The sequence below is a fragment of the Notolepis coatsorum genome (genome assembly GCF_963971535.1).
Source record: "Notolepis coatsorum genome assembly, chromosome: 4".
Taxonomy (NCBI): domain Eukaryota; kingdom Metazoa; phylum Chordata; class Actinopteri; order Aulopiformes; family Paralepididae; genus Notolepis; species Notolepis coatsorum.
In genome coordinates, this window is record NC_140168.1 from 165,708,121 (window position 1) to 165,733,269 (window position 25,149).

Below are 25,149 nucleotides of genomic sequence, written 5' to 3' on the forward strand. Positions count from 1 at the left end.
ACACTATTACACTATTATACTATTACACACTATTACACTATTACACACTATTACACTATTACACACTATTACACTATTACACACTATTACACTATTACACTATTACACTATTACACACTATTACACTATTACACTATTACACGCTATTACACTATTACACTATTACACTCTATTACACTATTACACTATTACACTATTACACAATATTACACTATTACACACTATTACACTATTACACTATTACACACTATTACACTATTACACTATTACACACTATTACACACTATTACACACTATTACACTATTACACACTATTACACTATTACACTATTACACACTATTACACTATTACACTATTACACACTATTACACTATTACACACTATTACACTATTACACTATTACACTATTACACTATTACACACTATTACACTATTACACTATTACACACTATTACACTATTACACTATTACACACTATTACACACTATTACACTATTACACTATTACACACTATTACACTATTACACACTATTACACTATTACACTATTACACACTATTACACTATTACACTATTACACACTATTACACTATTACACTATTACACACTATCACACTATTACACTATTACACACTATTACACTATTACACTATTACACACTATTACACTATTACACACTATTACACTATTACACAATATTACACTATTACACACTATTACACACTATTACACTATTACACACTATTACACACTATTACACTATTACACACTATTACACTATTACACCGAGTACAATGGCACAATCCGCAAGTCTCTACGACAAACGGTTCAAGAGATACACTGAGGGGGTGTGGCCTAAGGGGGCGTGGTCTAAGGATCGGGGGAGTGGTCAACATCGACCAATGAAAGGTGGTCAACATCGACCAATGGCACAATCCGCAAGTCTCTACGACAAACGGTTCAAGAGATACACTGAGGGGGTGTGGTCTAATGGGGCGTGGTCTAAGGATCGGGGGAGTGGTCAACATCGACCAATGAAAGGTGGTCAACATCGACCAATGGCACAATCCGCAAGTCTCTACGACAAACGGTTCAAGAGATACACTGAGGGGGTGTGGCCTAAGGGGGCGTGGTCTAATGATCGGGGGAGTGGTCAACATCGACCAATGAAAGGTGGTCAACATCAACCAATGAAAAATGAAAGAGGATATCCCTACTGAGTACAATGACACAACCCGCAAGACACAACCCGCAAGACAGAGGGCGCTGTCCAGCAATTCAGTACTGCAACACAGTGATGGGCAATGATGGGTTAAGTGGATGATGTCATTGGCAGGTCAGCTGAGCCATGAGCCCTGAGCCTCACAGCTGTTAAGCCTGAACCAATCAGCCATGAGCACAATGACTTGCATATTCTGAATTTTCTTTACATTACTGCATTGTCACGTTGATTAAAAGAAAACTATAAGAGATGAAGCGTTGTGACTCGCACAAGAGCACTACAATGAGTAGGCGAAGGGTTATGTCCGATATTGTGGCATTCGTGCGATATTGTGGCACTCCTTCGGCGATCGGAACAGAAGGCTAAAAAATAGTGTGAAAAAGTGATTTCTAGAGTGCGTTTGCATGGCGGTCAATGGAGAGGAGAACCTTCAAACAAATGGTCGTCAGTTGAGATAGAAATGTCCAATTCCATTTATTTTTCTTTTGTGAGCGGACTGACAGCCGTGTCATCGTTTTGATGTGTTTGTTTTATTTCTACGTCCAAAATTGAGATCACACTCGCAATTCACCCAAGGTAGGGGAAAAAATATTATTTCAGCTGCTACACTCTAAATTGCAATGCATTTCCAATGGGACCGAAATTTTACCGTTTAAAGTCGATTCGTAGCCAGACGGTGCGGTGAAACTTTACGAGTTCGGAGACCGCTGTTGCCATAGGCAAGCCGCTCGTTTTGATACCTTTCACGTGTATGGTGCGCGAACGCTCTGGCACGAGCGGTGTTTGAAAAATTCGGTGGATCTCGCACTCTAAATTGCAATGCATTTCTGAAATTTTACCGTTTAAAGTCGATTCGTAGCCAGACGGTGAGGTGAAACTTTTACGAGTTCGGAGACGGCTGTTGCCATAGGCAAGCCGCTCGTTTTGATACCTTTCACGTGTATGGGGCGCGAACGCTCTGGCACGAGCGGTGTTTGCAAAATCGGTGGAATAAAGAATAAGAAGAGTGACAAGAACTATAGTGTGGGTGGCAACCTGGCTTCGCCAGGTCACCCACACTAATAATAATTCATTACATTTATATAGCGCTTTTCTAGACACTCAAAGCGCTCCCCACAATGTAGGGTGGAAATTGCCTCCTTCACCACCGCTGGTAGCACCCAACCTTGGGCTACGCAGGCTCAATGGCTGCCATACACTGGCACCAGGCACACATCACACTATACAATGGCTGCCATACACTGGCACCAGGCACACCTCACACTACACTGCTGAACGGCTCAGGAGACAGGGATTAAGGGGAAGGGATGATTAGGTGGCCTTGATGTCAGAGACCTGATCGGTAATTTGGCCAGGAACGTCAGGGAACCCCCTATACTCTTTGCGATAGGCGTCCTGGGTTCTTTAACGACGAGATTTAGTCGGGACCTCGGTTTAACGTCTTATCCGAACGTGATGTTGGCACTTGGCAATGATGACTTGTGTTTGTGTCGTCTTCAGGTCCCAGCCATTGATGTAGGGTCTCCTAAGGACGAGACTCCGGTAAGGACACTTTATTAAAAATATCCCATTACCTTTACCTTCATCGTGGCGTGGCCAGTAGACCACCTAAGTGACTACGGCTGTCTTTTATCGATATTGACCATCCAGTTCCAAAACAATCATTCAGTGGTGAAACTTCATGATTGTCTTTCACGATTATCAGTGGTTGCATTATTTTTGGCTGATTGGTTGAGAAATACTGAGATGTTTGATGTGAACACTGTATCCAGTCATTTGCTAAGTCCTGTGAAGTCTGGGCCCTGTTTCATGTACGTGGTTCAACTAAGTCGATCAACATGTCCATTATCCAGCTTCAGTTAACCCGATGTTCAAAGCCGGGATTTTCCTGTTTCACAAAGGAGGATTCAGTCTCGTTAACTCAAGCCAGACTTGAGAGTCAGGCTCAAGTCAGGCTAGATGCGCGCTCCCGTTTTAGGTGGAAAGCCAGCACGTATCGATGGCAGAGACCCTGATTCTCAACGGCATTGATTGATTAATTGATTTAAGACTTTATTGACAGATTGCAATAGGCTCAATCGCCTCGCCGACAAGTTAAATGCGTTATCTATAGGCTAATTCTAAGTCCCTCATTACCTCAATCAATCAGATTATATTTCTTTAAACTTGCCTGCTGGATTGAATAATCAAATGAGATCTTGCTAGCGAAAATAACTAGTTAACTGTTATACAGAATTACGAGACGGCTTTCTTGCCCATTGATTGATGTATAGTCAATGTTTAACTTATCTCCAATGTGGTCCAACGGGTTGTTCTTTTGACTTCCACACGGACGACCCGGGTTCAAGACCGGGGTCCTTCTTTTTGCAATATAGGAATAATTCAATTTGGTGCACGTTGAGAGCTATATAAAGAATGACATCCTCAATGCATGTAGATTTATAATATTTTAACTTAAAACCAGGCTACTTTGGCGTATAATCATTCATATTATATTCAAAAAAATCATATTGGAAACACCAGGATTAGAACCCCAGTCGCTGGATTGGCAGGCATGAGCACTACCGCTGGGCCACTGGGCCAGATGGGATAAATTCATTGTTTATACATTAATGAACGAGAGACCCGTGTTTAGAATATCCTTTGTTTTGAATGAAGTTTATCTCTTTATCCTCATTCATTAATGTGACGTCAACGGCTCATTCAATTTCTCAAATCCGTCAAACAGCGCATCTCATCAGACATCTTAATCCCAGTTACAATTAAAATAACCACATCATGTGTACATCGCACGAGCGAGCGCCACCGTCGCCACGGTATATATAACGTGCATTATTTAGGACAAAGTGAATTTAATATCAGCATTTTGGGTCTATTTTACATTTCAAAAGCCCCCTCTGGAAGAATGGAGCACAAAAACGTAATTCAGAATGGTATAATGCAGATCGTAGACTGTGGGAATAGTTTCAGGAAACGGGCTGTCACTTCTTTGCGGGGGCGTGGCGATAGTTCAGGCTAACTTGAACTTGAACTCTGCTTTCGACCAGGCTCAAACTTTTGGATATGTTGTCATGGTGATTTGGAAAATCCACGTACATGAAATCGGAAAGTCAGGCTAACCCAGTTATCCAGCTAAAGTTATCCGGCTAACTCAGTTATCCAGGTACAAGAAACAGGGCCCTGGTCACTAACAATAGCTGCTGCTAACAGCAGACTATAATTGACGGCACAGGTTTGAATATGCAAAAACCTTATAACAAATAGTTGGAAATCCCAGTTTTCATGTACAGTAGAAAAGGCAATGGGATTTGGCTTTCTCTGAATAATGGTCTGTTTCAAGTACAATCCTGACATTGTCACTTAGATGGTCTATATTTGAACTGTTATGTACACATTCATGTCCTGATACACCTAACTAGAATCTTCAGAATAAAATAATTTTGGCAAAAGATGAAAGCAGAAAATGTTGCCTTATCAGGGATTGTACCAAGGAAAAAAGGAATTTCTCCTCAAAAGGCCATATCATTAGTCATTGCCTGTTTTTAAAGTGCTGGCAGGATATCTGCATATTAAAATCAATCAAATATTAGGCTATGACAGCTTATAATTAGTATAAAAGGAATTCCTTCCACTATACTCAAATGTTGCTTTGAAATGGCCTAATAGTATAAACCATACTGTTTCATAGAATTTCTTATCTCAGGAAGTAATGTTTAATTATGGCTTTTCAACATCTCACAGTATTACTGCATGTTAGTGTTTGCTGCTTTCATGCAAATTACTACGACTATTGCTGTTGCAAATATCACAAATACCAGGACACACTTGCTCTGTAAAACAAATAGAATATAATAGAAGTACTTTATTGATCCCGAAGGAAATTCAGCACTACAGATCGCTCACAATAAACTTTTAGGTAGTAAAATAAAATAAAAATACAGTCAGGGATGTACATTCTAAAATATGTATGTATGTTCTAAATCAAATCAAATCAAATCAAATTTATTTGTAAGGCCCGACAACACACGTTAATGTCCCCATGGGCCGGACACGTCTTCTTTAAACAAGTCAAGAAGAAACATCACAATAAGTCAAGAACAAAACAAGAACACCAACAAATTTTAAATAAATGCAAAATAAATGAATGAATGCAACACTCCCAGACATACCCCACGCGAAGGTAAGGAAAAACTCACTAAAACCTAGCAATAGGAAAAAATGAACCACAGGCAATGTGGAGGAGAGAAACCTTAGAAGGGCCATTCAAGCGGGGATCTCCCTTCTTAGATGTCGGTGATAGTAGTGTTGCAGACGGACAGTTGGTAAGCATGCACTCATGTGTGTAGTGAAACGCAGATGAGTGCATGCAATAGCAACTGAACATTTTGAAAAATGTAAGATAAAGCTGATAGCGATAGCAACTGAACATTTTGAAAGATTAAAGATAGAGCTGATAGCGGATCTATTTGAGGCACAGGGGCGGCGCAAAGAGGGTTGCGTCCTCCCCGTCTTAATCACGGGACGTTCAACACTTCGGTCATCACTCCGAGACAGCCGGAGACAGGGAGACAGGGGGCGGCGCAGAGAGGGTCGCAACCTCCCTGTCATCATCGCGGGACGTCCAGCACTCCAGTCATCACTACGAGACAGCCGGAGACAGGAGGGCATGCAGAGAGGGTTGCATCCTCCCGGTCTTCATCACGGGATGTCCGACACTCCGGTCATCACTCCGGGACAGCCACTCACAGGGAGACAGGGAGACGGGACAGGCGTTAGACAGCTCGCGTGATTGTGGTGGGCGGACATAGCAATAGATACAAGTGGTAAGCATATATGTGAATAGAATAGATATATGAAGTAAGCATATTATGTGAATAGAATAGAAGTACTTAACCCAGCAATGAAACCATGTTGACAGACCACAAACCATGTTGACAGACCATGGACAGAAGACGGTAAGAAGCTGATCCATGGCCTCGGTGGTGCACGTAGGACAGTCACTGCCAAAGATATCCACCACCTTGGTCAGCACTACGAGACAAACACAAAGAGAGATGGGGGGGGGGGTTGGGACAGGGGTTAGAGAGTTCCCATGTTTGTAGTGGGCGGAGATGGAGCAAGCGTATGGATACAGGATGAGATACAAGACAATAGCTCAGGGCCGTATGCCCTGTGGGGGCAGGAGGAGTCACTCAGAAGGTTCAGCACTGCAGGCCAGACAGAAGGCGGTATGAAGCTGTTCCATGGGACCGGTTGAGACAGAGACAGAGGTTAAAAGGTTCTCCCATGTCTGCAGAAAAGCAGACATGGGAGAAAATAGACATACTAACTAAACTAGACAGATTAATCTAAAGGTCAGTTCCCGACCAGGTGAGATCAGTGTAGGTTGAAAGAGAGAGAGAAAAGATGGGTCTTAAGCAGAGATTTAAAAGCTTCGACAGAGCAGGCGCCCCTGACGACGGCAGGTCATTTGTTCCACAGGTACGGAGCGCGGTAGACAAAGGCTCTGTGGCCGGCGGATTTCTTTTTAACCCTAGGAATTGATAGAAGCCCCGCATTTTGTGAGCGCAGAGCACGAGCGGGCGAGTATCAGGAAATGAGATCGGATAGATCGAGCGGTGCAAGCCCATTACAAATTTTGTATGTGAGGAGTAGCACTTTAAAGTCAGATCGGGCTTGAATAGGAAGCCAGTGTAGGGCAGACAAAACTGGTGTGATGTGATCAAATGTTCTAGTTTTAGTTAGTATCCGTGCAGCCGAATTTTTTGCACGAGTTGAATATTTTTGATGCTTGAATTAGGTAGGCCTGAAAAAAGTGCATTGCAGTAGTCTAGATGTGATGAGACAAAGGCATGAATTCTAAAATATACAGCCAAACATATACAGTAATATACAGTAATAGGTGTATACAATTTAAAAATTAAAGTCAGGTGATGATCATCACGTCACAAAATGATGTGGAGCAGCCCTGTAACATGACATTGATATTATGTTCTTGGCATAATTCGTAATTAGTTTAAAAAAATTGTTAATTTACTTTCTTACAGTAAAATAATGTGTTACCTTGAAATGTTATATGGTGTAATTTGTATTTGTTTTGATATGAACTCCCATTCATATGTGCTGACCCCCTGCTGTGCTGTGTTTGCTGTTATGATTGTTAATGTTTAGTAAATTATGACATTACAATTATTGCAATTCAGGGAATGATGGTATTAGTAGTTGTGGTGGTGGTAGTTCTAAAACTTCATTCAGTTGATTCAAGTACATTTTTTTCAATCTTCATTGAGGGAACATACATCGTATGTAGATATATACCATATTTCTTTTTACATAATATACAAAATATGCTATGTCTAAAAAATTATTTATTTAGACGATTTGCACAAAATCGGCACTACTGCACAATTTGGATGTTGAATGATACATTAACAGCAAATGACACTTGAAAGTATTGTCTAGACGTTTCTCCCCACCACTCCTCATCCTGTCATATGTCAGTTTCAACTCTAGCCAATGAAACGGCACCGTCCAAATCCCTGCTGCTCCCTCCATCCAATCACATGGTCAGTTTTAGCGTAACAATAAAACTGAACCATACGACTCCCTCCCCCTTGTATGTTCAACATTAACCTTGTTCCCAGTTTTATCTCCGTGAGATAAAGCCTGGTAAAGAACTACTGCCGAAAGTGTCTATGGGGTAGAATTTCCGGTGTATGTACTACTTCCCCTGGAAGCTGCCCACGAACGGACAAAACTTTTCCCGAATCCTGTCGGCAAACAAGCTAGATGCTAGAACGTCCCGGTCATGTAGTAAATTCTTAAGGCAAAGGCATTGCAGTGGCTTAAACAAGGAAATATTGTGCACTTCACACGTTTCTATAATTGTTTTGTCAAAACCGGAAAGCCTGTAGCCTGTAGCCTGTACTTCCTGTACTTCCGTTTAGACATTTTAGGAGGCATATCTTTACCAGCCTAGTTCAACATTCACTGACAACTGTTGTCGGGTAACCCACTCTCTCCTGGCCCCTCCCACGTTTGTGAATACTTCCAGCCATAGTGCCGAAACGTCCCTGTGTTCCAAATGTCCCCCGTTCCATAACTATCCTCAGTCCCATTCTCACCCTTTGACCCTGGTTGACTGGACTGTCCCAGCGAGTGGTTGTTTTACCGTCCCAAACGTTGTCTCTGTAGACCATAGTGGCCGAGCCCATGGATGAGACCCCTAAGGAGGCTACCGTGGCCACCGCGGAGGGTACCGCTGGAGTGGGGACGGAGGAGGTAGATATGTAGAAGACTCTGTAGCACACATAGTAATAACAGATATAACTGAACTACCTAGCAATGGCAAGTCATTATTTGTAATTATTGACGAGTGCTTTCTCAGGTAGGTTTGCACTCCATTACGCATAATGCCTACAAATAATGATGTCATGACCAGATCTTACTTTTAGATCTCATCTCATCGGCATGGTGGCTCAATGGTTAGCACTGCTGCCTCACAGCAAGAATGTCCTGGGTTCGAACCCCAGCAGGGGGCCTTTCTGTGTGGAGTTTGCATGTTCTCCCTGGGTTGGCGTGGGTTTCCTCCAGGTACTCTGGTTTCCTCCCACACCATAAAGACATGCATGTTAGGCAGGGACTACAGGTGAAAACTAGCTCATTAACTAATTCTGTCACATTTACATTGATGTAGAAACTGAAGATGTTGATTAATGTGCACTGTCCCTGGGTAAAAATAAATAAACAAAAAATAAATAAATCTTCTTTCTATGTTACTACAAAGTAATGACCCTTCTTGTGTGTACTGTAAACCAGTGGCAGCCGGTGGGTGCTTCGCCACTAGGGGCGCTATACCAAACATTTTGCAAACATGTACAGTACGGTAGTACCACGCAACAGACTCATGGCAAGACGTGAGCGATTCGACTCACGCTCACGGCAATGAATCGGCTCTTATGAACGAGTCGCTCAGCTGTTACTACAACAACACACAACCAGTCAAATAAAGTATAGTCTAGACTCTAATTCACAACAATATATAAATAGAAAAGTTAGAAACAAAACTCGCCCCGTCTCCAAACACAGGCAGATCTCTCCCTCTCTCCTTCTCTCTCTCACACACAGCGCGACGTGGAATCGATTCGTTACACAATCAGACCTATTATATACCAAGAATAACTTCAGTATGAGTACAGGGCTGTACACATATTTTGCATATTGTTAAACGAGCCAAGGCTAGCTATTAAACTATCGATATAAATCGAAAATCTGGGACCCTGATGTAAACAAGACAAACGTCTTTCTCTGGTCTGCATCCCCTTAACAATTGTGTGTATTGAGCCGTACTGTATTGTACCCATTCTGCAATCTGTTAATAAAGTTTTCATTCATTCATTCATTCAAACATAGACGATATTGAACAAGCCATAATCCACGTATTTTCAATCCGAGAGAGCTGCAGTAGTTAAATCAATGAGCCATCGACACAGTCGGTGTGGTAACGTTATTATTGCATCCAAGATTGATACACGGCTGGCTAGGCAGTTGGTAGTCATAGTCTTGTGTTATAAATTAAATAAACAATCAGCAATGTCTCGCTTCATGAATGGCCAGCAGTAGCCTAACAGTACTGCTCCTAAAAAAAAACTATTTACAAACGTTAACGTTAACCAGAGAGAGAGAGAGAGAGAGAGAGAGAGAGAGAGAGAGAGAGAGAGAGAGAGAGAGAGAGAGAGCGAGAGAGCGAGAGAGAGAGAGAGACTCACTGTTTAGTTGACACGTCCAGGGCTTGCCTTGATAAAGTGTATAATCCACTGTTGATGTTTAATTCCAGACCACTGTCCACTGTGTCCAGACTGCATCCGCCATATAGCTTGTTAGCCAAGTGTTAGCTTGTTAGCAGAAGCACCACACAACACAAGTACTTCATTCCTTTGTCCATTTCCGCTCGAACAGACTGCAAACTACCTGGCGTTCTATCGCCATGCTCTAAGACAAACTCTAACCTTAACCAACTTTGAAAGAGTGCCTAAGCTTAACAGTCTAAAGAACTTGCAGTCACGGGCACGGCACGCTCTAAGACAAACAGCTGCCTGCATCACCAACCTAGGAATAAGCTAGAATTGGAATAAGCTAGAATTGGAACATTAGAAATTGGATTCGGCCAATCAGAGATCGTCTCTGTGAAATTCTGCTACGGAAAAAAATACTGGCGTCGGCCAATCAGAGAGCGTCTCCGCGAAATGCGGCTACAGACATTCTTGACGCTACTGGCTAGACCGCTTCAAATCGCGCCCGGATTCCAACATAATAGTCATATTTCAACGCACAACGCGTTATGCACTGATTGGCTGTGACGGATACAGCGATCAAACTGTGACGCGCACTCAGAGCGCTATCGCGTCTAGCCCGGGCCGAGAAATACGAAAAAAAAAAAAAAAAAAAAAAAAAAAACGTGATGTCACTTCCTGCTCAGGAAAACGAGTGTTTTTTTATTTGAGTTAATAACGTTATATTGTGCATTGGAAATACAAACATACTTAAAATGAGTAAATATTATTCATTTTAAACATGTTTATATTATTTATAGGGCTATAAAACAAAAAACAAAAAGATACTTTTTCTTGTTCTACTCTCATATAACCAGGCAGGGCCTGAAGGGGGGGCGGCGCCCTTGCGCCCCTAGTGGCAGAGCCGCCACTGCTGTAAACAGGAGATGCTACCAAGCGCACTAGTAGCAACATGCAGCTGTACAGTATAGATGATGTGAAGAAGCACACTTCCTTGAAATCTTTCCTTTTCGTAACCAGTTTCCAGATTTTCAAAGTTTTGCCGCATTTTGTCAAATTGTGATCATTTGTGACGGACGGTTGTGGAGGAAAGAAAACAAGGATCGGTTGCATTTCTTTTAGATTGTTGGCATGGAGTTACGGACATAGAGATAAAGCAAAGAATATCGCTATGGTTATAGGCTTAGTATGAACATTTGTCAATTCATCTTAAATTTTATTAAGACATTAGTTAAAATTATTAGTTGTTGTTGTTGTTGTTGTTGTTTTTTATGAAAAGTTAAGTTGGTTTTGTACTAAGAGCAGACTGTAAAATAATAGTCAATGTATCTTTTGTACTAAGATCAAACTACAAATCAATAAAGAGTCAGTCTATCTTTTGTACTAAGAGCAAACTACAAATGAGTAAAGAGTCAGTCTATCTTGTGTACTAAACGCAGACTACAAATTAATAAAGAGTCAGTTTATCTTGTGTACTAAGAACAAACTGCAAATTAATAAAGAGTCAGTGTATCTTGTTTCTCTTTTCACAGTTCCATGGCTGCTTTCGTGGTTTTAAAATGTGTACTGTATTAAAAAAAATTATTTACTTCAGTAGAGTGTATAATGTGTGTGTGTGTGTGAGAGAGAGGACGCCAATTCCCTTCCCTTGGCCCTACCTAGTTCTGGAGCATCCTCTGCATCCGTTTGGATAGCTAGATTACCCCCTCTATCCCCTTAGAAGCGGGACACCCTACCCTTTGCAAAATGCAAAACAAATTGTGACGTGTCCATGCGAGTGTTAATATGTTTCCGCTCCTCCAGGAGAAGATGCCCATTCCCTCAGTTGTGATCGAACCCGCCTCCAGCAACGAGGGCGACGACGATCGCGACGCCGACATCATCTCCCCCACCACCACCGCCAGCGACAGCGGCGTGACACCGGAGAGCCAAGCGGCAATCGGCTCCTCCGGTGGACCACCAGGCCTCCCTGGCGGCTTCTTGTACAAGGTGACCCATCATTTCCTGGTGCCTCCTGTAGCGCATCAGTCACATAATAGTCACACACAATCACACACCTAGTGTGTCTAGACCAGCGGTTCTCAAACTATGGGTCGTGACCCAAAGTGGGGTCGTGGGTAGGTGACAGTGGGGTCACACATTGGCAAGTAAAAAATCTACACACATTCTTTTTTATAATAATAATAATAATTATGTTCTGGCAACATATTTTGGCTCTGCAGCTTACTGTCAAACCAACTCGGAGAGGAACAGAGAAAAAGAGGAATGTCAACAACCGAACGCAGGGATTACGAGGCAGTCCAGTAATAAAGCTGAGTCCAGAAATAACAAAGGCGATACCTCTTCAGTGTTAACGAAACACACAAAAAACAGATAGATCTTGAGTCCAGGAAAAACGAGGAAAAACAGAGCATAAAAAAATACACGTCTAAAAACTCACCAAGGGGCAAGGTGAGATACGGGGCGCGGGTCCACGGGAGCAGAGAGGGGCGACAGCGGCGAATTCCAAGGCGTACTGGAGAAACAGATGGAGAACAACACGAGAGGAACAAGCTGCAGGCGGAGGTAAGCAAAACGACCCGACAATGAACTGATTCGAAACTCCCTTCAGGTGTGTGGAGGTAATTGGTACCTGGAAGCGTGTGGTAAAAACAGGATGAATGCGCATGGACGCAGGAAGCTTAAGACTCACCGCCGTGGGACTGAGCACCTTCTGGATCTCAAAAGGGCAGACGAACCGGGGGTTAAGCTTCTTGGCGGAGGATCGAAGCGGGAGATCCTTGGAGGACAACCATACCCTCTGCCCAGGTTGGTACGTCGGCGCAGGGATCCGGCGTCGGTTAACTCCCCGACTGGCGCGCTCCGATGCCCGGAGCAGCGCAGTCCTGGTGATCTCCCAGACTTGACGACACCGGTCGAGATGATCCTGCACGGAGGGAACTGCCACTTCCGACTCCTGTGCAGAGAAAAGAGGGGGTTGGTAGCACAGGGATACCTCGAACGGCGAGAGGCCGGTGGCGGAACTGACCAGGGAGTTGATGGCGTACTCGACCCAGGGGAGGAACCGGCTCCAGGAAGCAGGTCTCTTGGCGGCAACACAACGGAGAGCAGACTCCACGCTCTGGTTCATTCTTTCTGTTTGTCCGTAGTCTGTGGATGGTAACCAGACAAAAGACTAACAGTAGCCCCCAATCCCTGGCAGAAGGCCCGCCATACCTGGGAAGTGAACTGGGGACCCGGTCCGAGACGACGTCCTGGGGGAAACCATGGAGGCGGAACACGTGGCTTGTCAGGAGGTCCGCTGTCTCGGAAGCTGAGGGAAGCTTGGGAAGGGCCACAAGGTGAACCCCCTTGCTGAAACGATCCACCACAGTCAGAAGGACTGTGTTTCCCTGGGATGGTGGAAGACCAGTGACGAAGTCCAACACCACATGGGCCCAAGGGCGGCTCGGAATGGGAAGTGGCTGTAATAGACCGGAGGGTGCCTGGTGGGAGGCCTTGCTGCGGGCGCAGACCGTGCAGGCCAGAACAAACTCCTTGACGTCGTTCCTCATGGTGGGCCACCAGAATCGACGAGCCAGGAAGGAGAAGGTGTGGTGAACGCCGGGGTGGCAGGCAAACCGGCTGGTATGGCCCCATTGGAGAACCCGGGACCGGACTGAGTCGGGGACGAAGAGGCGACGAAAAGGTACGTTGCTGGGAACGGGATGGAAACGTAGGGCACGCCTGACCACGGTCTCGATGCCCAAGGTGACCACTCCCACCACCCTGACCTCTGGGAGAATGGGAGTCGGATCCTCAGTGATTGGAGCCCCCTTGGAGTGTAACCGGGACAGAGAGTCGGCCTTCGTGTTGCGGGACCCAGGGCGAAAAGTCAACGACAAGTCGAACCGACTGAGGAAGCTGGCCCACCTTGCTTGCCGGCCGTTGAGGCGCTTGGATGCACGGATATACGTCAAGTTCTTATGGTCCGTCCAAATGGTGAACGGTTCCTCGGCCCCCTCCAGCCAATGACGCCACTCCTCCAAGGCAGCCACTACCGCCAGCTGCTCCCGATTGCCAATGTCATAGTTCCTCTCAGCAGGAAGGAAACGACGAGAGTAGAAGGCGCACGGATGGACCTTCTGGTCCGTCGCCGACCGCTGAGACAAGATAGCCCCTAGTCCAGTATCCGAGGTGTCCACCTCCACAATAAACTGCTTCTTGGGGTCTGGGTGGAGCAAGACCGGGGCGGTGGTGAACCTCTTCTTGAGGGAACGGAACGCAGCGCAGGACGCTGGAGACCAGTCAAACGGCAGGGAGGGAGAGGTCAGCCTGGTAAGCGGTTCCGCCACTTGGCTGTAGTTCCGGATGAACCTCCGGTAAAAGTTTGCGAAACCGAGGAAGCTCTGTAGCTCCTTCCGAGAGGAGGGTTCCGGCCACTCCTCCACAGCCTGGATCTTGCGAGGGTCGGCTCGGGTCACGCCGCTCTCCACGATGAAGCCAAGGTAATCGACGGAGTCGGAGTGGAAACGGCACTTCTCTGCCTTAACGAAGAGCCGGTTGTGGAGGAGGCGCTCCAGTACTCGGCGGACATGCTGAACATGTTCCTCGAGAGTCTTGGAGAAGATGAGGATGTCGTCAAGGTATACCACCACAAACTCCTCAAGCATGTCACGGAGGACGTTGTTCATGAGCGCCTGGAATACCGCCGGAGCGTTGGTGAGGCCAAACGGCATCACCAGATACTCGTAATGACCCCTGGGAGTCTTGAAGGCGGTCTTCCATTCATCGCCCTCTCGGATACGGACCAGATGGTAGGCACTCCGGAGGTCCAGTTTGGTGAAGACGGTAGCCTGGGTGAGGGGCTCGAAGGTGGAGTTCATGAGAGGAAGAGGATACTTGTTCTTAATGGTGATCTCGTTGAGTTGGCGATAGTCAATGCAGGGCCGAAGATCTCCGTCCTTCTTCCCAACAAAAAAGAAGCCGGCCGCCACCGGGGAGGACGAGGGCCGAATGAGGCCTGCTGCCAAGGACTCAGAGATGTACTTATCCATCGATGCCTTCTCAGGGACGGTCAGACTGTAGAGGCGGCTGCCGGGAAGAGGAGCCCCAGAGCGGAGGTCGATGGCACAGTCGTAAGGCCGATGAGGAGGAAGGGCCTGAGCCCGGGACTTGCTGAAAACCTCCCCGATGTCGTGGTACTCGGGGGGAATAGTTGAGAGGTCCGAGGGCGGCACACAAGGGGAACTCCGGGGCGAAGGACTGGACGCCGCCTGAAGACACTGGGCATGACAGGAGGAGCTCCACCCCATGATGGTGCCGGAGGACCAGGCGATGTGGGGCTCATGCAGCGCGAGCCAGGGCCGACCCAGGACTACTGGGACAAGAGGGGATCTGGTAATAAAGAACTGGAGTCTCTCAACGTGGTTACCAGCAATGGTGAGGAGGACAAGACAGGTGCGTTGAGTGATGTCAGCCAGGCGGTGCTGATCCAACGCGAAAACCTCCAAGGGCCTCTCGAGGTTCTCAAGTGGAATGTTGGCCTGGGTGGCAAACTCAACGTCCAGGAAACTCTCATCAGCACCCGAGTCAACGAGTGCACCCACCGTCGCCCGCTGGTCCGCCCAGGCCAGGGTGACGCTCGTCAGATGGTTAGGAGGTGCATGGGTGTGGGAACAGGAAAAACGGCTCACCAGGATCTCCCGTGGTCCCAGCAAGCCTAGTCTTTTGGCCGGGTAGGACAATTGAAGATACGGTGTCCATCCCGGCCGCAGTAGAGACAAAGGCCGGACCTGAGCCTGGACTCCCGTTCGGCCGGGCTAAGGTGTGTGTGTCCCAGCTGCATGGGTTCCTCCTTGGTCACAGATCGGGAGGGAAAGAGACCACCAGTCGCGGAGGAGGCAGGACGGTCAGCAGTCCAGTCACGAGTACGGGGGGTCTGGGGAACGTCTGGGGGTCCCAGTCGGGCTCTCTCACGCCTTCTCTCCAGGAGGCGTCCGTCGATGTGAATGGCGAGGCTGATTAGGGCCTCGAGTGAATCGGGCTCCTCCCGGGTCGTGAGCTGGTCCCTTACAGCGTCGTTGAGCCCCTTCAGAAAGGTGAGATGAAGCGCCCGATCATTCCAACCACTCTCGGTTGCGGCCAGTCTGAACTCCAGCGCGTAGTCGGTGACACTGCCACTGCCCTGCCGGAAGGTGCCCAACCGAGCTCCCGGGTCCTGGCCACGAGCTGGGTGGTGGAAAACCCTTCGGAGCTCTGCCACGAAGTCTGGGTATGAAAAACTAAAATCAGCCCTCATTGACCAGGAAGCAATAACCCACAGTGCTGCTCGGCCTGTGAGCAGGTTAGTCATGTAAGCTACTCGGGCTCCCTCTGTCGTAAATCGGCTGGGTTGATGAATGAAAACCAACTCACATTGCATGATGAACGTGGCACAGTCCTCGAAGTTACCGTCGAACAATCGTTCATTGCTGAACCTAAGCAAAACAGAATTGCTCCACCTGCCGGCCAAATCCTCCCCCCTGACCGACCTCTCCATCACAGTCGAGAATGCAGCTGTGACCGCGTCCCCGACCGCCAAGAACCTTGGTGTTGTACTCGATGACCAGTTGAACTTCTCTGCTCACATCGCAGCGACAACCAGAACCTGCAGATTCCTCCTGAGCAACGTCAGAAGGATACGCCCCTTCCTGACAAAAGAAGCCACCCAACTCCTCGTCCAATCAACAGTCATCTCCCGCCTCGACTACTGCAACGCACTGCTAGCTGGCCTCCCGGCCACTGCCACCAAGCCTCTTCAACTCATTCAAAACGCAGCGGCCCGCCTGATATCAAACCTACCGAAGTCGGCCCATGTCACCCCACTTCTTAGGGACCTGCACTGGCTCCCCATTGCTGCACGTATCCGCTTCAAGGCCCTCGACCTAGCATACCGTGCAGCAAAGGGAACCGCTCCCGCCTACCTCCGGTCAATGGTCTCTAACTACACACCCTCAAGACCCCTACGCTCTGCATCTTCTGGCCGCCTCAGACCTACTCCTATCCAAGCTCCCGGAGGGTCATCAAAGAGAAGCCGCCTATTCTCAGTCCTTGCCCCACAATGGTGGAATGAACTACCCATCCCAGTTAGGACAGCCGAATCCCGTCCAATCTTTCGCCGTCGACTAAAGACTCACTTCTTCAACCATTATCTGAAATGATTAAAAAAAATTAAAAAAAAATTAAAAATCTAACCCTGACTAACCTTACTGTCATGCACTTGTCCTAATAAACTAACCTACACTGTAACACGCAACACTTGATGAACATTGTTACTCAGCTGATAGAGTTGTACCCTTCTTGCTGTCTTGTCGTACAGAACTTGTAAGTCGCTTTGGATAAAAGCGTCAGCTAAATGACTAAATGTAAATGTAAATGGGGCTCCCGAGGAGCGAGGTCGGGAGGTGCAGGGTCCGTCGCGGCGGCGGGTGGTGATCTGGCTGGGACTCCTGCCACAGGTGGGGTTAAAAGCAGGGCGTTAAATGCTGCACTGAGAGCCTGTAGCTGGTGCAGAATATCAGCCTGCTGATTACCCTGGGTAGTCTGCTGGGTGGTTAGCGTGTCAAGAGAATTCTGAATAGGCTGGACCTGGGCCCGGAGGTCCTGCACAGCAGCCGCAGCCGCACCTAACTGTTGGGTGTGGTCGTTGGTCAGCTGGATCTGGACAGCCAAAGCTGCTCTAACACTGTCTGTGTTGGCTGGGGTCGACATGGTCGGGTCGTAATGTTATGGTTTGTAAACAACCCCAACAGCACAACACAGACAGGTAGTTCAGAGTTAGCCAAAAACTAAGGGCGTATTTATTTTCAAACAGGAAGAGCAAAAAAACAACATGAAGCATTCAGGGGGAATGTCCTGGAGCAGAGTAGGCTCTGCGGCTCTGCGGCTCTGCAGCTCGGCCCAGAGCAGAGTTGGCTCTGTGGCGCTGCGGCCTCTGGCTCTGCAGCTTAGCCCAGAGCAGAGTTGGCTCTGTGGCGCTACGGCCTCTGGCTCTGTGGCTCTGCAGCTTACTGTCAAACCAACTCGGAGAGGAACAGAGAAAAAGAGGAATGTCAACAACCGAACGCAGGGATTACGAGGCAGTCCAGTAATAAAGCTGAGTCCAGAAATAACAAAGGCGATACCTCTTCAGTGTTAACGAAACACACAAAAAACAGATCGATCTTGAGTCCAGGAAAAACGAGGAAAAACAGAGCATCAAAAAATACACGTCCAAAAATTCACCAAGGGGCAAGGTGAGATACGGGGCGCGGGTCCATGGGAGCAGAGAGGGGCGACAGCGGCGAATTCCAAGGCGTACTGGAGAAACAGATGGAGAACAACACAAGAGGAACAAGCTGCAGGCGGAGGTAAACAAAACGACCCGACAATGAACCTTCAGAAACCCCGAGTATATAAGGGCTCCCCTTTGAGCTGATTCGAAACTCCCTTCAGGTGTGTGGAGGTAATTGGTACCTGGAAGCGTGTGGTAATGGACCAATCCTCACACCCCTGGTCTAGACCATATACCATGTATATCACAAAATGTATTGGGGCCCTGATATTTCTCTCATGTTACATGGTTTGGTATGGGCTTGATTGCATATATGTGGCCTCCCTTCCCATAGGTGGAGACAATGCATGACTTTGAGGCCGCAAATTCAGATGAGCTGGAGCTGAAGAGAGGCGATGTGGTTCTGGTCGTGCCCACAGCCCTGGCAGAGGATCAGGTGAGTACCGCTTGACCCAGGCCTGGAATCTCTCAGCATGCAGAGGCCTTGAAACTTGAACTTGTAAAACACATATTTTCAAAAACCGAACCAAAGCCTGAAAGGTTATTCTCTTTTTGAGACCAAGCCTGACTAATGTCTGCAATTGCTGATAAGAATATTTTTGTCTGAACTGAGTCCATTAGGTCCAGCTACCATGTGCTTAAAACTACTGCTACTACTACTACAGCCTACTACTACTACTAATAATAATACCATAGCCTACTACTACTACTACTACAGCCTACTACTACTACAGCCTACTTGTTATGGGACGTGTTGGTGGCGGGACCCAAGTAGTGCAGACAGAGGAGGAAGTAGTCGGGAGACGAGAGTTCAAAAATAATAATGTCTTTACTTGCCAGAATGCAAACATGAACGTACGAGAGAACACGGAAATAAACAGAGGCTCGGCCAAGCCGGCGCGGGACAAGGAACAAAATAAAAGGCTACACTAGACCAGAACAAAAGACGGACTTAAACACGAAATGAAAAGGACCAAAACAGAACACTATAGATAACTTACTGAGAACGTGGTACGAATACGAGAACTGCTCCACGAGCTGAAAGGTGCCGTGGCACTATGAGAACGCTCACACGAGCTGAGAAGTGCAGAGGCACAAATATGAAAACGCTCCGCGAGCTGAGAGTGCCGTAGCACAAAATACGAGACTGCTCACACGAGCTGAGTTGAAACTACAAAACACAAGAGACAAAACCGTAACAGGAAACTATGAACGAGCACCGGACAAAGCGGGGCGAGACACTAAATACTAAACACATGATTACTAAACCGGAAACAGCTGGAGCAAGACTAGGGATACAGAATACAGACACAGGAATACATGAGAACTAGAACTACACAATAAACAATAGACAGGATGAATACCACAAGACAAGGACACTAGACTAAACAGGCAGGAATATTTACAGACACAAAATCATAGGCAGTAATAAGGCAGAGAACAGACATGACAAATACAAAAACACAAGGACTGAGGCTACAAGGAGGACAAGGAGTTAATTCCCCGATAAACCACAAGGTGGTGCCAGAGGGTAATGTTCAGAATTGTTTGAGGAGTGTCCAAGACTGTTCAAAAGCGGACCACAACACTACTACTACTATTACAGCCTACTACTAATACTACTATATCCTACTACTACTACTACTACTACTACTACTACTACTACTACTACTACTACTACTACTACTACTACTACTACTACTACTACTACTACTACTACTACTACTACTACTACTACTACTACTACTACTACTACTGTAGCCTATTACTAATACTATTACTACTACTACTACTACTACTACTTTTTCTACTGCTTTTATCAAGGCTTGCAGGAGCGTTCACATCATCTGGTCTGTGGTGCATGACATTACACTTTTGCAGCAGCCATTTTCCTGATTTGGACAAAGTCTCATACAGTATGATATCAAACAAGGCTGTTGAGATGTTGTTCAGTTGGACAATTGGCTGTTCCGAGGAGGGGTTTCACATGCTTTCGAGCAACGCTGTACTTATTGTACTTATTTTATGCCTATTCTTATGTCTGCACTTTCTACATTGCACAATTTTTATTGTCTTTTTATACCTATTCTTATGTCTGTCTGCACATTATGCATTGCTTTTATTCTGTCGACTGTATGCTAATTCTATGCCTATGTTCATTTTATGCTATTTGCTGTGAAGCACTTTGAGCTACAATCCATGTATGAAAGGTGCTATATAAATAAAGTTATTATTATTATTATTATTATTATTATTATTATTATTATTATTATTATTATTATTATTATTATTATTATTATTATTATTATTATTATTATTATTATTATATGGTGTCTTGTCTCTATTTCAGGACGCTGGCTGGCTCACAGGTATGAAGGAAAGTGAGTGGAAAACACGTGGGGCTACAGCCCAAAAAGGACTCTTCCCAGAGAACTTCACGCAGCGCTTGGAGTAAACGTCTGAGGGTCGGAGGAAAGATGATTTGCAGAGGGACGAGGCAGAGGGGAGCCCATGACCTCTGACCCGTCTGCTGACCCGTCCGTGACCTTGTCTGCTAGACGAAACAAGGCTTGCTCTCTCTAACAGAGGAAACGAACACAAACAATCTACAAAAACCAAACCACGTGTTAATAAACACTAGTACGTACTCGACGCATAAAGCAAAGATTAACAAGAGCATGACGCGATAGTATGGTCTACCCTCCTCCGCGAATTGAGACGTTTCCTTTTTTTTTTTTTTTTTTTTTTAAATCTGTTAAAGCATACGAAAAATCTATGTGTGCTTTGTTGGGAGTGTGGCGACCTCCACGTGTTAAGCCCCTGTCTGCTTTCAGGAGAAACAAAGTGGGAGATTCCGTCCTGAGGGGGGGGAAACTTACCTTACCTTCTCTGCACCAAGTGTATTGTACCGATTCTGTCCCTTTGCGGCAGAAGGGAATCCGAATCTGTAGTGCTATGATCTATTTAACCGCTCCTGAGTGTTAACATGAGACTTTTCAGTGTTTTCTTTCGGACATTTCAGCCATAAATGTTACCTTGCATCACTGTTAGTGTTCTGTTGTAGTGTCATGGCTGAACGTGTGTGTGTGTGTGTGTGTGTGTGTGTGTGTGTGTGTGTGTGTGTGTGTGTGTGTGTGTGTGTGTGTGTGTGTGTGTGTGTGTGTGTGTGTGTGTGTGTGTGTGTGTGTGTGTGTGTGTGTGTGTGTGTGTGTGTGTGTGTGTGTGTGTGTGTGTGTGTGTGTGTGTGTGTGTGTGTGTGTGTGTGTGTGTGTGTGTGTGGCTGTGGTGGTCATTTCTTTGGCATACGTGGTGTTGTTGACATTGTTCATTGACGAGACGTGCCGTGCTCTTGCCAAAAAGATAATCTACGTAAACCGTCCGAGCGTCGGTGGGACATGGGGTTAGATTCCAGCATGAAAAGAAAAAAAAACACAACGTTCTTTATGAAATCGAGGTGTATAGAAGTGTGGCAGATACGGCTTTGCAAAGTTGAATAAAATTATCTATAAATAAAAATGTAGCTCCCTACCACAAAACAAATCATTGTATATCCCTATACCTTATATATATCTGTTAGAACACGATGTACAAGAAACCAACAAGTCAACCAGCGGAAGATATGAAGATATTTATTTGTGAATGAAATTCTATGTTCTGATAAATTGATTTAACTTTATATTTTTTAAGCCTATGATCACAGGGAAGGTGGGGTGAGAAATCAGATATGCAATCTATATCATTGGTTTATATAGGGTCTCGATAGTTCAACTGTGCAGTATATCAATGGATATGATGTCACTTCCTGTGTTCGTACAGTTAGCCCTCACTGTAGACTTTTTTGTTTTTGTTTTTTGTGATGTACATATTCCACTTGTGATTATTTATCGAAAGGTGAATAAAGAATAGTTCATATGGTACAGTTGGTCACTTTCATTTGGACATATTTGGGTTATTACTTTTACTGAAAAAGACTGCCTCAAACCTGTACTATGCAACATTTGAATAGAAAAGTATTGCTTCTGTAGCAATCTAAACAGTGACGCTTGAAACCCAGTGGAACTAACGATCTGAGCCCTTCTGGTCGGGCACGACCAATGGCCGCCAACCTTCTCTGCAAACAGGAAGTGCATGATTTACATGTTAGAACTACATAAAAGGCACATTTCTAGAGCATAAATGTGAATGACACAAACAGTCACTGTTATATTGACGAGGCTTAACCCGAGGTTCAATAAGATTCCTTTATTGACTCGTTCGTATCTGCATCCATTCATGTCGCTCACGTCTGTCACGTTCAACTCGTGTGTGTCGCCTTCCTGGTGACGTCACAATAACAACGACAATCAAAGAGGTTCAAACCCGAACCTAATACATCACATCCTTCTCTTTAACATATTTTTTTTTCTCAAACAGAACTTAGTATTCTACCTTTGGCTTTGTTTAGCTTGAACTCTTGCTAACACGTCCTATTTCCCAAAAAACAAACTTAACAAACATTTCCCAACTTAAATGTTTACTCAGAGCATCCACCTGCTGTAAATGAAATAACAATGTTAGTCACAGGACAACTTTCACTTTAAAGGATCCTGTAACTTAAACCCACTTGAACCATGACATAATGCAAAGCACTTAATGCGAAAACTTGAATATGAAAATACTCCAAGAACATGCATATGAAAACACTCCAGTTACTCTCTGTATCTAGGAGGTAGTTTAACTGGTCTACCAGACCTAGTCTGATACGGCTGCGTTTCAGATTGTCCATCATGTGTCTCTGTTTGGTCTGCAACACCTGTGTTCTCTGCTGAATGTGTGCGTGTTGCCAGATTTTCTCTCGTGTCACAGTCCACGTTCTGGTAAGCATCCTGTTCATTTGTAGATGGAAAAGTTCTCTCCTCCGTTTGTCTCAGGTATTTTCTGTTTCTCCTGTACTGTCTCCCATCCGGTGTGCGAACCACATATGAACGCGGTTGGTCATGTTTGTGCAGGACCACGGCCGGCTGCCATGTTTCACCTCTTTGAACCCTGACGTTTTCTCCTGCTTGTAGGTCAGGCAGTCTTTTTGTTTGCCTGTCGAAGTAGAGTTTTTGTTTCTCCTGTTTGTCACTCAACTGCCTACGCACGTATGTAGTTCCTTCTGGAGTGAGCAGTGATGTCGAGGCAGGCAGTTTTCCTTTCAGCCGCCGTCCCATGAGCAACTGTGCCGGTGATAGTCTTACACCTTCCAGAGGTGTGTTGCGATACTCCAATAGCGATATGTAGGGGTCGCCATTACTTCCTTCTGATTTCTTCAGCATATTTTTGATAGTCTGTACTGTTCTTTCTGCTTGCCCATTTGACTGGGCGTGACCGGGACTCGACGTGGTGTGGATGAATTCCCAGCTTTCTGCAAAGTCCTTGAACTCAGCACTGGAATACTGAGGACCATTATCCGTGAAGACAACATCAGGAATGCCATGTCTGGCAAATATTGATTTCAGTCCGACAATGACAATGCCACTGGTAGTGTCTCTCAGTTTTGTGATTTCCGGGAACTTTGAGAAATAGTCCACACACAGCAGGAACTCAGATCCCTTATAATGAAAGAGATCACTCCCTACTTTTGACCACGGTCTGTCTGGTACTGGGTGTGGGAGCAACGGTTCTCTCTGATTGTTGTTCCTGTTCTCATTACATATGGCACACTGAGATACCATCTCCTCAATTTGTGAAGACATGCATGGCCAATATAAAATGTCTCTGGCTCTTTCCTTGCACTTAACAATTCCTAAGTGTGACTCATGGATTTTGTTAATAATTTCTTGTCTCAACTGCTGCGGAACAATGAGCTTCGCTCCCTTGAACATCAGACCATCTGCGTGTGAGATTTCTTCTTTAAATGTCCAATAGGGTTGAATTTCCTTTTGTACAGCACTTCTGTCTTTCGGCCATCCCTTGAGTGTGGTTTCTTTTAGTAGCTGCATTTCGGGGTCTTCTGCCGTTGCTGTTCTGAATGTGTGCAGTTTCTCCTCTGATATCGGCAGCTGCAGAGTGATCATATTCACTTCCAAGTCTTTCTCCAATAGATCTTCTTTCTGCTCTTTCAGGAACGCTCGACTTAGAGCATCTGCAATATGAAGTTCCTTGCCTGGCCTGTAGGTGACTTTTAGGCTGTACCTTTGCAACCTAAGCAGCATTGACTGTAGCCTCATAGGAGCTTGGTGTAAAGGCTTTTTAAAGAAGCTCTCCAAAGGCTTGTGGTCGCTGTCAACGTGTATGCTTTTTCCATAAACATACTGATGGAATTTTTCACATCCATAGACTATATAGCAAGTAGCTCTTTTTCTATCTGGGCATACCTGCGCTGACAGTCAGTGAGAGACCTAGACCCAAAAGCTACAGGTTGCTCATCTTGTAGTAGGACCGCTCCGAGGCCTTCTGAGCTGGCATCTACTGACATAGTCACTGGTTTGTTGACGTCATAAAACTTCAGGGTTGGAGCACTAGTGACCAGCTGTTTGATTTGTTCAAAACTCCTCTTTTGTGGTTCCTCCCAGTGCCACTCTATGTCATTTTCAAGCAGCTTCCTTAACGGTGCACTGACATCTGACAGATTTGGTATGAACTTGGCGAGATATTGAACCATACCATTGAACCTGAGCAGGTCCTGTTTGTTCTGTGGTGGGGGTATTTGTGTCACTGCTCTCACCTTCTCCCCATCTGGTTTCAGCCCACTGGCGCTGAGTATGTGTCCTATGTATCTTATTTCACTTGTCCTGACAGCGCACTTGTTCCTGTTCAGTTTCAAGTTGTATTCCCTTGCTCTGTCTAACAGTTTAAGCACCCTGTGGTCGTGCTCTTCC

General features: G+C 45.7%; 1 protein-coding gene across 1 annotated transcript in view; it reads left to right on the plus strand.

Moving 5' to 3' along the window:
* Window positions 1-20,762, plus strand: part of amph (amphiphysin) — a gene marked incomplete at both ends in the record, with an annotated part of 236,164 nt that extends 215,402 nt beyond the window's left edge. The window contains 3 exons of the mRNA XM_084312153.1: window positions 11,818-12,003; window positions 18,642-18,743; window positions 20,658-20,762. Coding sequence (XP_084168279.1) covers window positions 11,818-12,003; window positions 18,642-18,743; window positions 20,658-20,762 — 393 coding nt within the window. The remainder of the gene's footprint in view (window positions 1-11,817; window positions 12,004-18,641; window positions 18,744-20,657) is intronic.
* Window positions 20,763-25,149: the final 4,387 nt, after the last annotated feature.